Source organism: Diadema antillarum, unplaced genomic scaffold, assembly GCF_040938485.1.
Source record: "Diadema antillarum isolate AM-2024a unplaced genomic scaffold, OU_Dant_1.0 seq00001233_RagTag, whole genome shotgun sequence".
Taxonomy (NCBI): Eukaryota; Metazoa; Echinodermata; class Echinoidea; order Diadematoida; family Diadematidae; genus Diadema; species Diadema antillarum.
The window spans coordinates 243,040-255,632 of record NW_027272021.1 but is presented as its reverse complement, the minus strand read 5'-3'; the positions used below and the strand labels follow the sequence as shown (position 1 = coordinate 255,632).

General features: G+C 38.1%; 1 protein-coding gene across 10 annotated transcripts in view; it reads right to left on the bottom strand.

The window, feature by feature from the left end:
* The window catches only part of LOC139745071 (neurobeachin-like), a 444,680-nt gene that overhangs the window by 260,257 nt on the left and 171,830 nt on the right, over nucleotides 1-12,593 (bottom strand). For 7 of the 10 annotated variants that reach the window (XM_071655484.1, XM_071655489.1, XM_071655485.1 and 4 more), the window contains 9 exons: nucleotides 11,733-11,830; nucleotides 11,273-11,365; nucleotides 10,257-10,365; nucleotides 9,632-9,713; nucleotides 8,578-8,701; nucleotides 7,499-7,691; nucleotides 6,825-7,089; nucleotides 4,687-4,835; nucleotides 2,645-2,842 (listed from right to left, as the gene is read on the bottom strand). In XM_071655484.1, coding sequence (XP_071511585.1) covers nucleotides 2,645-2,842; nucleotides 4,687-4,835; nucleotides 6,825-7,089; nucleotides 7,499-7,691; nucleotides 8,578-8,701; nucleotides 9,632-9,713; nucleotides 10,257-10,365; nucleotides 11,273-11,365; nucleotides 11,733-11,830 — 1,311 coding nt within the window. The remainder of the gene's footprint in view (nucleotides 1-2,644; nucleotides 2,843-4,686; nucleotides 4,836-6,824; nucleotides 7,090-7,498; nucleotides 7,692-8,577; nucleotides 8,702-9,631; nucleotides 9,714-10,256; nucleotides 10,366-11,272; nucleotides 11,366-11,732; nucleotides 11,831-12,593) is intronic. The other 3 variants (XM_071655490.1, XM_071655491.1, XM_071655492.1) reach the window with 3 other exon arrangements.

The window sequence follows — 12,593 nt, the reverse complement described above, 5'->3', positions numbered from 1 at the left end:
CATTACATGTACCTTCCTTGCTGAAGCACTATGAATGACAGTTACTAAACCAACCCCAAAATACAACAAAGGTTTTACTAAAACTCTGATTCTCAACAGTGACCATTTCTAAGAACTGTTACTGTTACAATACACATTTCCAAGAACTGTTACTGTTACAATTCAACTGAACTCAATTTTTTTTTTCCAAAATAAAAACCCAAATAAAAGAACATGAATTTGCATGATGTAAACTGGCAGAATGTCAGAGTATACATAAAACATGACACAGAGACACAGAAAGAGGAATTATACTTACATCACTATAAGATGACTACAAAAGATGAAAAAGAAATTTGTTATTTATATGTAAAAATAATTATCAAAACTGATTCTACTCCCAGATGGATGTATGCTAACTTTCTTCCATGCTTCTTTAATACAAATGCAGGGGTATTGAAAGAGTGTATGTAGCTGTTGTACACTTTGTACCTACACTATGGAATAGTGGACTATATGTTCAGCAAGCAGAAGTATGCCTAAAATAAATGCTAATTGAATAATTGCAATAGTAGATTATTTTTGCATGACATGAAGTGCAAGACTCTGCATTTATAAGACGGATTGGCTGAGTCACACACTCAATTGTGTATTCAGTCTGTAACAAGTCTTACACTTCCCAGTTCATTAATGCCATACAAGAGATATACAGGTTCAGTGTAGTCTTGGGGGAAATATCCCAATTGATGCTATCAAAACTGATCCCTTTTAAAACATAGCCTCTTCTAAGGATAACATTACACCACATGCACATGAAGGTGAGGTCTGACACAAAGTTACGATAAACTTTAGGCAAAAATATTCCCTCAAGTACAGTTTCGACCTCCATTATCCGGCCATGTCAGGACCGGCGCTCATCCGGATAAGCGAATTGGCCGGATATGGGAGACACAATGTTAATGTATAGCTGCTGTCCAAGCTGCCGTCCCAGTGCACTGGCAGCTAGGCAGCTAGCGTACCCCGCAACGGTGGTGATTGACTGCGTACTTTTACGATGATAATGTGGTGTGAATTTATGTTAGTTCTGTCAGGAATATTGTAGGTAAATCGTGTGAGTTTTGTAGAAATTTTCATTGAGTTTAAAGTCACTGTTTTTTCTCAATTTTTGGATGAAAAAAAAAGTCCTTCACTGTTGGTTTATCATGCCATCTCACTCTCAGTCCCCTGATCTCACCCTAGTGAGGGGACTGAGAGTCACAGTCAGTTCTATTCCAAATAAATCTACAGGCTTTTTATCAGCAGTGGATTTTATGGTCCCTATCACATCTTATGATTGTGTTTCCTCATGGGTAGTCCATGAAATCCTAAACTAGGTGTGGATTTACATAGTGCTCTATCAGTCATGATAAGTAGATTTCACACAGATTCTTTAACAATAAATTTCATTAGGAAGACAATTAAGAATAAGCAGATAAGAGTGTAAAAAAGGAATGTCTTGAGTAATTTGCTGGTTCACAGCATTAGTATGAAATGGTGCACCAGATAAAGTGAGGCAAAAAGAGCACACTGTCATCCAAAAAGAAGGCCATCAATCTAGATGTTAGTGGTACGTGATACAACTGACTGTGTGTCAACAGCTACTCATGTTAACACATCATCTGAGTATCTACAGCAGCTACCAGACACACACACACACACACACACACATGAGCAGAAAACCCTGAATTCTATGGTTTGGGTTCTGCAGAAGGAGGGGGCAAACCAATGCTTCTAGTGAATTCAAAGCTTGGTGAGATGCAGGAGTCTGTTCCTCCAATTTTCTCAGATTCTGTGAAGCACAAAGGCCTAGAACTGTGAAGCAACCCGTCCATGTATATACTCAATTGTCTAAGCAAAGGAGAGCTTTATAATTAAGGGAGTCAGAGTTGCTGAATCACTGAGAAAAAAAAGTCTTTTTCATATCAAGCACAGTCCCATGTGGAGACAGCATGAGATGACATCAGTGTCTACTTCCTTAGTTTCTTTTCTTTCTTTTTTTGGAGAAAGCATGTCAAAAATCTAAAATGTTGAAACTTTCTAATTGTTTGATTTTAAATCAAACTTTAGCCAGTTTGCACTATTTCAGTTTAAACAATGCTTATGGGGATATTTCTAGGTCAAGACAACAGTGGAAAAAAAGACTGATGAAATATAGTCATGCAATGATTTGAAAGAAGCTGTTACACTACACTGATGTTTTTCTTCAGTCAAGCCCAACTTCTTAAACTTGGGAGAAATGAGGATGGGATGATATAACAATGTGGAAGAGGAATTTGCATGACACACCCCACTTTCCTATGTGCCCATCTACAGAGCCAAGATCTTCTTTTAATAGATGATTTATCAAAACTTACAGACCAGCAAAATGAATTTCATAGTGACGAGGAGAACAAAAATATGGGTGTGACTGGTGGGGGGGGGGGGGGGGGGGTTAGCTTTTGGCAACCTACGAAAGTAAGATTTTGATGCTTTCTAGACTGAGTCTACCCTTGTCTATGAAAATGAAGAGACTAAGTGATGTACAGTATGTACATTTAAAAAAAAAAAAAAACATCAACAGTGGTGAGGCTCTACTTGGTGTTGGTGCTTTCAGTGGAGGGGTATTTAATGTTTTGGTTCTGGTTACCTGGTGGGGTCCTGGGCTGAAGACCCGCTGGGTGGGCGTGTCCCCTCCCCCGCTCCCCCCACTGGCACCCACCTCCATCTGGCGCACCTGCTCCTCAAGGGGCAACTGGGTGTTGAAGTCAGCCTGGAGGATCTGCTCATTAGTGGTGATGTTGGCCAGCGGGAGAACAGCTGGGCTGTCATTGGAGGGACTGGTGCTCTGTGCATTGACACAAGATGGCCACAGTGTGAAAGGTGCAGCTGTGTTATGTGAACAATTTAACACTGCAAAACTGTTCAGTACAGAGTGTGTTGAGAGTATAGTAATGTGTTGTAATTTGTAACCAGCCACCATGTTATCCTGATAAGTTGCCAAAATTGAAGAAAAGACCAACCAGAAAATGGATGCTCAGCAGTAGCATTGGTTTCATGGTAAAGGGTCACAAATGTAAAGGTGTCAGATAAAATTGTCAGGTGTACAATCATGTGTAGATTGCAAAAGGTGGACTGTATTGTGTCCAGTCAAAGTGTAATGGTCACACTACTACACAGAGCTTGAAGTGTAAATTTGATATGCCATTCATTGTTATGCTGTACAGTGTACCATTCAGGTAGCTTTAAATTTACAAACTGTTGACTGCAAAGTGTAACATTTACTGAGTAAATTTCAACCTTTATGTACCAAGGCATTTTAGCTGGAGTTTGTCATGCCATCTAATTTTCCCATTCATTGAAATCACCCCAGAACTTGACTATAATATGAGTGAGATATCCCACTCAACAACATCATAGTCCCACACGAAGGTCAATACTATGATAGCGAAGGACATTTGAAGCAAGGGTCATAGGCCACCACTATTTATGAAATGATATGTTTTGGTGGCCTGGTTGAGCCACCAAAATTTGTGAGTGTGTGCATCGTTTTTATGTGTTTATCTCATCAAGAGAAGGATGGAATTGCTCAGTGTTCAGTGCTTGATAACTGCACACATTTCAGCTAGCTGCCACAACCAAAGTTGCAAGATCACCACTAGTCTCCACGGCCACACTCAGTTTATTTTTCAGCAAAATTTGGCCCAACTTATTTTTTTCGTTATGGTCACATATTCAAAATGAAATTTTATCAATCTGAAATTAGAATAAAGTACACTTGCACACTTCTGCGTTGAATACTATCATTTCAGAATATGTGGTGTCATGGAAAAAAAAAAACCAAAAAAACAAATTATGCCTCAATACAACATTGAATGTGTTATACTTGGAGAACTAAGTCACTGTACATGGTATTTAAAAGCCCTTTATAATACCAGCTAATTTTCATAGAGTTATCATGCTTTATAATTATGTGAATGTTTATTTAAACTATTTCATTTTCAATTTTTTTTCCTTATTACTTAATAACAATATGTGGCTTTTGCAGCACACTATTTCTTTAAGGACACTGAATTTTATTGTTGGGTCACAAAAAAAAAAAAGTTAGTGTGGAGTCTTGCAATAGAGAAGAAAGGAGGCCTTAATAATATCCATTCATTGCCAAACCAAAGTTTCAAGACACCTTGTGCCACTTGGTAAAGAAAGCAATTCAGTGGAAGTGCCAATTGTAAATAGAAATCATACAATGTGGTGTGTACACTGTCTTGTGGATGTGCCACTGGTTAATAAAGCACAATAAGGGTCTAGGTGTAGTTACACTGTGAAGTGCACACTGTATTGTGGATACATCATTAGTAAATAAAGCAAAGTGTAGTTATACTGTGAAGTGTACACTGTCTTTGTGGATGTGTCATAAGTACATAAAGCAAAGTACAATTTGTAAGGGTCAAGTGTATTACACTGTGAAGTGTACACTGTATTTGTGGATGTGTCATTGGTATATAGAGCACAGTAAAGGTCAAGTGTAGAAACCATACACTGCAAAGCATACAGTGCATTGTGTGTTGCAACATCACATCACTCAGTTGGTAGTCACAATGAGTCAGTTGTAACAATGCAACCCCTGCCACAATCTTGCAGCAAACACATCAGGTGGTTTAACAAGGTATTTAAACCACATGTGGATCTTACCTCCTCTTCTCCATCAGCGCTGGATGGTGAAGCAGCTGTAGCACCCTCGCCTGACCCTCCACTACCCACTATCGTGACGACCTTGTTGATGACTTCATTCAAGAAGTCCCTGACCTCTAAGTCACGTCGACGCTTTTCCAGCTCAGCTTCTGTGAGATTATGAAAATGGGGAGAAAAATATATTGAGTGAAATCTTGGATGAGCAGCTCCATAATTCTGTTTTGCTTTGATATATCCTTCAGGCTTTTTTTTTTTTTTTTAACTTTTATATGGGGTACCAGCTATAAAATACTGCAGATGTTTGCTCTGATAATGGTTCTCTCGAAAGCTGACAATCATCCAGTATATATCAATGTATTGATTTTGCATGTTAAATCAATACATGATACATAAAGTGTCAGTAAGAAAGACTCTAATTCCAACAAAAACAAGCTGAAACCTAAATTGTATAGAAACTCTTTTGTCTTTTTATATCACCTTAACTGACATTTATACCTGTTATAATTCTTCAGTGTCTTTGATTTGAATACACCACAAAATGGATATGTTTCTTAATATTTTGCAGTCCTACCATATCACATATGAATTCTCACCTGAGAATCAGAGAGGTTTTATCATCTGGGAAAGAAAGTCTTACATCCCCTCAGGTTCAAAAGACATACACACACACAGATATTTTCTTCACATATAACCATTACACATAAATCTTCTCTAGAACAAATGTTTTCCATGAAAATCCATCAAGGCCTGCAGGCCTGAAAAATTGCAAATGAGAGGTCAAGATATTTGTACCATAACAGTTTCTGAACCAACACATATTCATCAGTACTTCAAGGCTGATTTCCATAAACTATGCTGATCTGGTGACAAGCTTTCTGACCTGCTCTGCAGAGGGTTTTTGGAAATCAAAGAGGAATTCCAGTCCATTTATCAGTTAGTCTGATAAGAAAGAGCAAAATCTTACAAGTACAACAGCAAAAGTTTGATCAAAATCAGATAAAAATGAGGAAAATTATGAAATTACAAGAATACTTTGGAGAATATTTTGAAGAAACTAATAAAAGGTTTAATTACATTGCTGGAGACATGTCTTGAACTGTGACAACTTTTCTCTATTCCCAACAAATGGATCTACAAAAAAAAAATCTGAAGTATGGACTGCTGCATTTAGAGAACACTTTTTTTTCTTTCTATTTTATCATCAGTGCTCTGTATTTGTGAAGCATGGCTTTGGGACTCTGCTTCTTGTGTCCAAATGTGGGACATACAAGTGTATGTACCATTAAAATATAAAGTTGGCTTATCCTATCATCCCGAGAACCAACTCTTCCAAGCTTCAATCACACAGGTCTTCTACAGGGAAGACTATTTTCACAATTTCACACTTTTTCTAAAACATTTCACTTCCTTAGGGGCTCAAATGGGACATCACTGTAACTGCTACAAACAACATATCTTCCTTACTTCTAAAATACAACTTGGTTGTACAAGTTCTGGATATGGGGTAAAAAAACTTTGAAATTTATACAGTTTTGGGTCTTGTAGGTCCTGCGACAAGAGCCCTCCTGAAGTCTGCCAACATTCCCACACAACAATCAGGGAGACCCTTATGTACTACATGCATCTCAGTGAGCCAAAATAATTCCAAAATCAGAGAGACTTTTATATTCTCTGGTGTGGACAAGATATTTTCAGGCAGCCTCCTGCAAAATCAGGAGACCTTGCATCCATTAATACATCCCCTTCCTCTTAGAATGATTCTTGCAAACTTTGCTTGAAACTGGACAATTCTTTTTTGAAGAAGATGAGACTAAAGAAATTTACAGGTAATGGGTGACTTGAGAGAGAAAAAGCAGGAGAGATTACAGACAGAGTGATTACAATAACTTACTTCAGCCTTTAGATCATGCTCATTTTAACAACTTAACCAAATCGAACTATCATCATGAACTTTGATCTATACCAAATACCATCTCTTTTTGCAATAGACAACTACATGTTGTTTGCATTGTGTTACATTATTGTGCTTTCCTATTGCAGAAGACACTCAGTTTTTTGCCATGTTCAGTTGAAGTATGGGGCAATGACAATTGCAGTACTTTTCCAATGAAAATTGGTATCACCATCTCATGACAAACCTGTCACCATTCTGTCCCTCGGCGGGTACGGGTTGTTGGGGTCATCCTCAATGACCTCATACTCAAAGCCATCACCCCCAGTCATAGCGGCAAGGGCACTGATGGAGTGATCCGGCTGGGCTCCACTGGTCCCTGGGCGGGTTGCAGCCACCACAGCCTCAGAGATGTTGAGGGGGATGCGACGTGGGCTACCATCCTCCCCCTGCTGGTTTTGGTAATGGGTGTAGGCCTTGAGGAGGTCATTCTTGTGATCCTCAAGTGACACCTATTGAGGTTATATACATTCCTGAGTCATTCCCATACTGATACATGCAGCCACTTGTAATTCTATCTCGACACACACACATGTTGTATATAATAGATATGTGACCTGTTGTCACAAACAAATAAACAAACAGTAATTCTCGGCGAGAAAACAGTATATAGGGTGATTTGGTTGCGAGAAAAGAAATTTGATTCTTTGATCAAGAAGCAAAATATCATATTCTCACTTCTTCCTGTCCATATTTCTCTCCCTTGTCAGACTGTTCTCAATGAAGTAGGAATTATATCACATATGATTAAACTGCCATGACATTTACTTTGAAGAGATAGCAAATAATGTCCCTTACAGAGAAGACATGAGGAAAATGCCACTAGCATCAAGAAGTATTTAAAGTGATTGCTTGGCAAACCTTGGAATGCAGTATGGAGAGAGTGTCGACCCAGACCCGCCAACCGCCCCACTCGTACTTCATGGCGTGGTGCAGCAACATCCGCAGCAGGGAGTACACCATCTCTGAGATGCGCTTCTCCTCCTCATTCTTTGGGTAGATGTATGAGAGTGAAATCATCCAGTCTTGCCAGACAGAACACTGCAGCAGAATCCTGTGAGTTGACAGAGTTTAGTCACAAATGATGATCATTTCAATAGCATTTACAGGTCTGGGACAGAAAGGGGAATATTGGTTCAACCATTGGTTGCGTTACTTCTTCCACTTTCTATCATGAAGGATAGTGGGGGGGGGGGGTGGTTTCTAGCAATTCAGGATTTCAGGCATGGCCACATGAATACGATTGTAGGAATATGGGTGGGTATAGGACAGAAACAAACTGAAATTGGCTTGAAGTGATAAACTGATGACTTTCAGGTTACTCACAATGTCTGACATATTGTCATATTCCTTTCTGTCTCCGTGTCACTTGGTTCTTCCTCTTCTTGTTTTCATTTTCATAACTCATTCATTGTATTCATACAAGAGGCAACTTACCATGAAAGGACACCTATTTCTTGGCATCAAATTGTGAATAAAGAATTACAGATCCTGTTATGCCATTTTTTTTTCTGTTTTTTTTTTTTTTTTTTTTTGGGGGGGGATCATCTGGAGATGTACAGGAAGTGATAATTAATATAAAGTGACTGTTGAGCTGAGATATTTACATGATGTCTGCAGTTACAGTTTTACTATGTTATGAATATTCACAGCTACATTGTAACTCATGGAACAAAATTAATTCAGCACCCTTCTCCATCTCCCCCCTTCCATTCTGTCTAGGTTTCTCTCTCGCTTAAAAAAAAAAGAGAAAAATAATAATAATAAAGACAATAAATAACATGCATGGAACACTACTGAGACATGCAAAACATCAACTGGGGTTGATTCTGAACTAAACAGTTGCAGGTTGGCATTGTTTCTAACTACATTGTATCAAGGACAGGAGGATTAATAGGGCTCATAATTTTGAGACACAAGACAAGTCAGTGTACACTGACCTGCGGTTCTCCCTGCTGTTGTTGAAGAGAAGAATCATGTCGGAGAGGAACAGTCTCCTGACGTCCATGGACTCTGTGCTTGGAACAGACTGGCGCAGGAGTCTAGCAATCACATGGAACATTCCTGATAGAAAGGTGCAGTTCGTAGATTGATCATAAAGTATTATTGAAGGACATTTGCAAACCATGATGGGATATTAGCAAAACAACAAAGCAGAATGTGGATAGTTGAGACATATCAAAATCATTTTATGACAACAACAACAGTTGAACTCATGCAGTGTTATTTTATAATCAGGAGATGAAAAGCCCTTGAAATGTAAACTAAAGGTATGTGAAAAGTAATACATCAAAATCAGGAATAATCTAAAAGAATTTATAGAACTCTTGATGTGAAGGCATAATGGCATTTTCACTCAAAATTAGGCATCTTGAAGTCACAGTCACAAGCAATGATCTGCTCATACTTTCTTGTTCATTACCAATATCACAAAATTTATGTGAGAAACAAAATATTCTCACTTGTTAATAAGGCTGCTGAAGATTTCTGACACTGGTCTCAAAATTCACGTGACAATTGATGAGTTTCTGGTTCTTTATACCAAAAAGATGTTGGCAATTTTATGATGCGAAACACTTGTCATTTATTCTTAGGTTTGGTTGATGCAATTTGCATACTTCTTCTCTATGCCTGTTAAAATTGACATACTCATGATTTCCTTGGCATGAATTTGATTTGTCATTTTGTCATGCTTCTGCCTTCCTCTTTGCAAGCAGCACTGTAGGATTCTATGCAGCTGGATCACTAATGACATGATAATGATGTGCTCTAATTCACCAAAGGGTGGCCTCTACAATGTCAACAGTGTTCTCCCAGAGGTTCTGTCATCACCATTATCAAAGCATCAGGTAGGGAATAGTGAGTCAAGGGCTTATATGAACCTTCATCTTTCTCCCCCCCCCCAAAAAAAAAAAAAAAAAAAAAAAAAAGAATAAATAAAGAAGAGGAAGAGAGGTACACTCAGTGATGAAGATAGTATTCCTAGAAGCCAACCTGGATTCATGACACGGTAGGTTTTGTCCGGCTCAGGATGCCTTGTTCTCATCACCTGTAGACTCACTCGCTCTGTCAGAAGCTGAAATTAAATCAATGCCCACAGATATTCACTCTTGAGTTTTATCAATGAAGTTCCGTGTAGTACATACATACATAGACATTCTGGGGAAAAAAAATAGCAAAGAGTTGAAGCAATATCTGTTGCAGTTTTACAGGAAAATACAAACACAAAACACACACACAATGTGCATTTCTATGTGTTCATATATCCAATCCCATGATCAGCAATGTAAGAAATATAACAGATGTGAGAATGAGTACTGGGACAAACTCTGATTGTATCAAATTGTATAGCTCTCATAATAGTCAACACAAATGTTTGCTTTACAATTCTATTGAATGTTAGGAAGGTCCTATGAATTAACATATGTTTTCACAGAAAGCCAGTGACAAGATGGGTCTACTAAATATTTTGATAGGAAACAAGAAGACACTCGTCTAGAATGTCAATACTCTACCAGTAACAAGTGGCCTTTGGGAGGCACAAGGATGTAAAGTCAATAGACACTGCAATACACTCCAGTATTGTTGACATTTTATGCCATGATTGATTGAAGAGTACCTCAAAGAGACAGTTGTACATGGTGAGGGTGAGTGTGTTGGAGGTGAGCTGCATCCTCTCACCAAGCAGGGAATAGAGGTTGTGGGCATACATCAGATCCATCTTCCTCCTGAAACAAACACACAATGAGACAAGTGGAGAAAAGATCACTGGTCACTGCCATGCTGCTAGATTCTACATTCATCTTCCATGCTTAGCTGGTCTCATTCATTTCAACTTTGACAAAATATATTCAACCAGATGTTTCTGTTTTATTGTGTGGGTGTACACATAGGCCATGGCTGTAATTTATGGGATGGCTGTTACAGTAAATTAATATCCGTAACTGTTACAAACATTATGATATACCATCTGATAATTTTGTATTTTAGAAAGTTGTATCAGACAATGTGTCTTTCAAAGTATAGAGTTCTATTAATAAAAATTGACTTTGATATGTGGATAGCCAAATTCTTTATTCTCTTTCTCTCCCTACTTGAGATCTTAATTCTAGACTGCTTTTGCCTTTTCAGTTTCCTCATACTCTTTCTCTTCAGTTGAAAACACTAATAAGAAAAAAGTTTTATCTAGACTACTAGGATGAAATAAGGCCTCTGGCACCCATGGTTCACAGGGGTAAAAGAAACTGAAAAAATATTTGAGGAAAAGTATGTACATCATATTATTAGGACACTGACAGCGAAAGAAATTCCAACTCTAAACATGATTCTCTCTTCATGAGTGAAGACCTTGAGAATTAGAAGATTGCAACAAAAACAGTAAACAATAATGCCTCCGGTTCCCTCAAGTAGAAAAAGACTGTCCTTCAAAAACTTATAAAATGGAGAAAAGGTACTTGTAACAACACACACTCTACAGCTTACACAAAATACATACTAAACAGTGATATACCTTGAAGTATGAAAAAAAAATCATATAAGATGAATATAATGTGAAATTAGTAATGGTAAAAGTACAAGAAAATTAATTTTAGATAGATGACTAACAATTAGAGCAGAAGAAACTGGTTGACTTACTTGTGGGGAAGTCTGCTGAGAAAGAGTGAGAGACATTTGAGTGACAGGGCCCTAATTGCCTCATCACTGGATGCTAGCAGCTTGAAGACCGTTCTGTGAAGGATGGAAAATGAATGAGGAGGAAGTGGAGGGGAGGGGGAGGATGAAAAAGAGAGAGACAGAAGGGGAGAAAAGACATTGGCTTTATTTCAATAAATGGGAGCACTGCAAGAAAAAAACTCAAGTCATGTCTATGTTTGTGCATGATAAACAAAAATTTAAAAGTCTTCTTCAATTATCACGCACAAAGCTGAGCTCTACTATCACTACCTGACAGTTGATTGACAACTGCTGATCTCAGTATACAAATGACATAAAGATCACCGGCCAATAATGTGGCAATACATTTCTGAAAACAATAAATGAACCGATAAATCCCCTCAATATTTGGCTTGAGACTGTACAAGGGAACAGTGTTTACCTGATGCCATTCTTCCTGTCGAAGGCGACAGCAAGGCCGTTGATGTTTTCTGCCATGAGGGAGAGTAGGAGCTGGAGAACATCCTTCAGATTCAGGTCCTGGGGTTTCCATGGCAACAAAACACAAGCATATGACTAAGTCAGTATTTTACTGACATGTTCAATAGAGGGAGTTTTACACGTTTTTTTCCAATGGTAAACGAGACAGGAATGATTTTCTTTTTCTACTATCAATTTTGCAATATTTTGCCTATAGAAAGGCAGGGGCATCAAGTATTTATATTATCCATAGATGCTAATATTTGATGAAATATCTGCTTTCAAGACAGACAAAAAAGCATAATATTTAAGAGTTCAGTTCTACAAGGAAAAAGAGTTTGCCGCCTTGATTTTCGTTATTATTTTTCTGACAAGACAAAAAGGAAAAGAGCATTTGAGCTCCAGTCAAAGCACGAAATTTTCTAGTACATCTATTTCTTTACAAATCTATGGATCATACACCTGGGCACCATTTCATAAAAGATGTTGAGATAGCAACTCTAGCTGGAATGGCAACTTCCCATAGCAACAGCCAATCAGGAAGCTGAATTCATGTCATTACCATGACAGTTGCCATTCCAGCAAGAGTTGCTATCATATCAACATTTTATGAAATGGGGTCCAGGAGAGATAAATGACATATCAACATTAGTTTATTGATGGATAGCAAGCCATTTATGTGCATGTAGGTTTGATGTAGCTTGGTGTTTTGCATTCTTGGATGACATTTTGAGTGGAACATGACTGCTGCAGCTTCTTATGTTCTTTTGTGATGAAAGCACTTGATCTTGTCATTTCTAGGCAAGAAGTCTAATGCTTAATC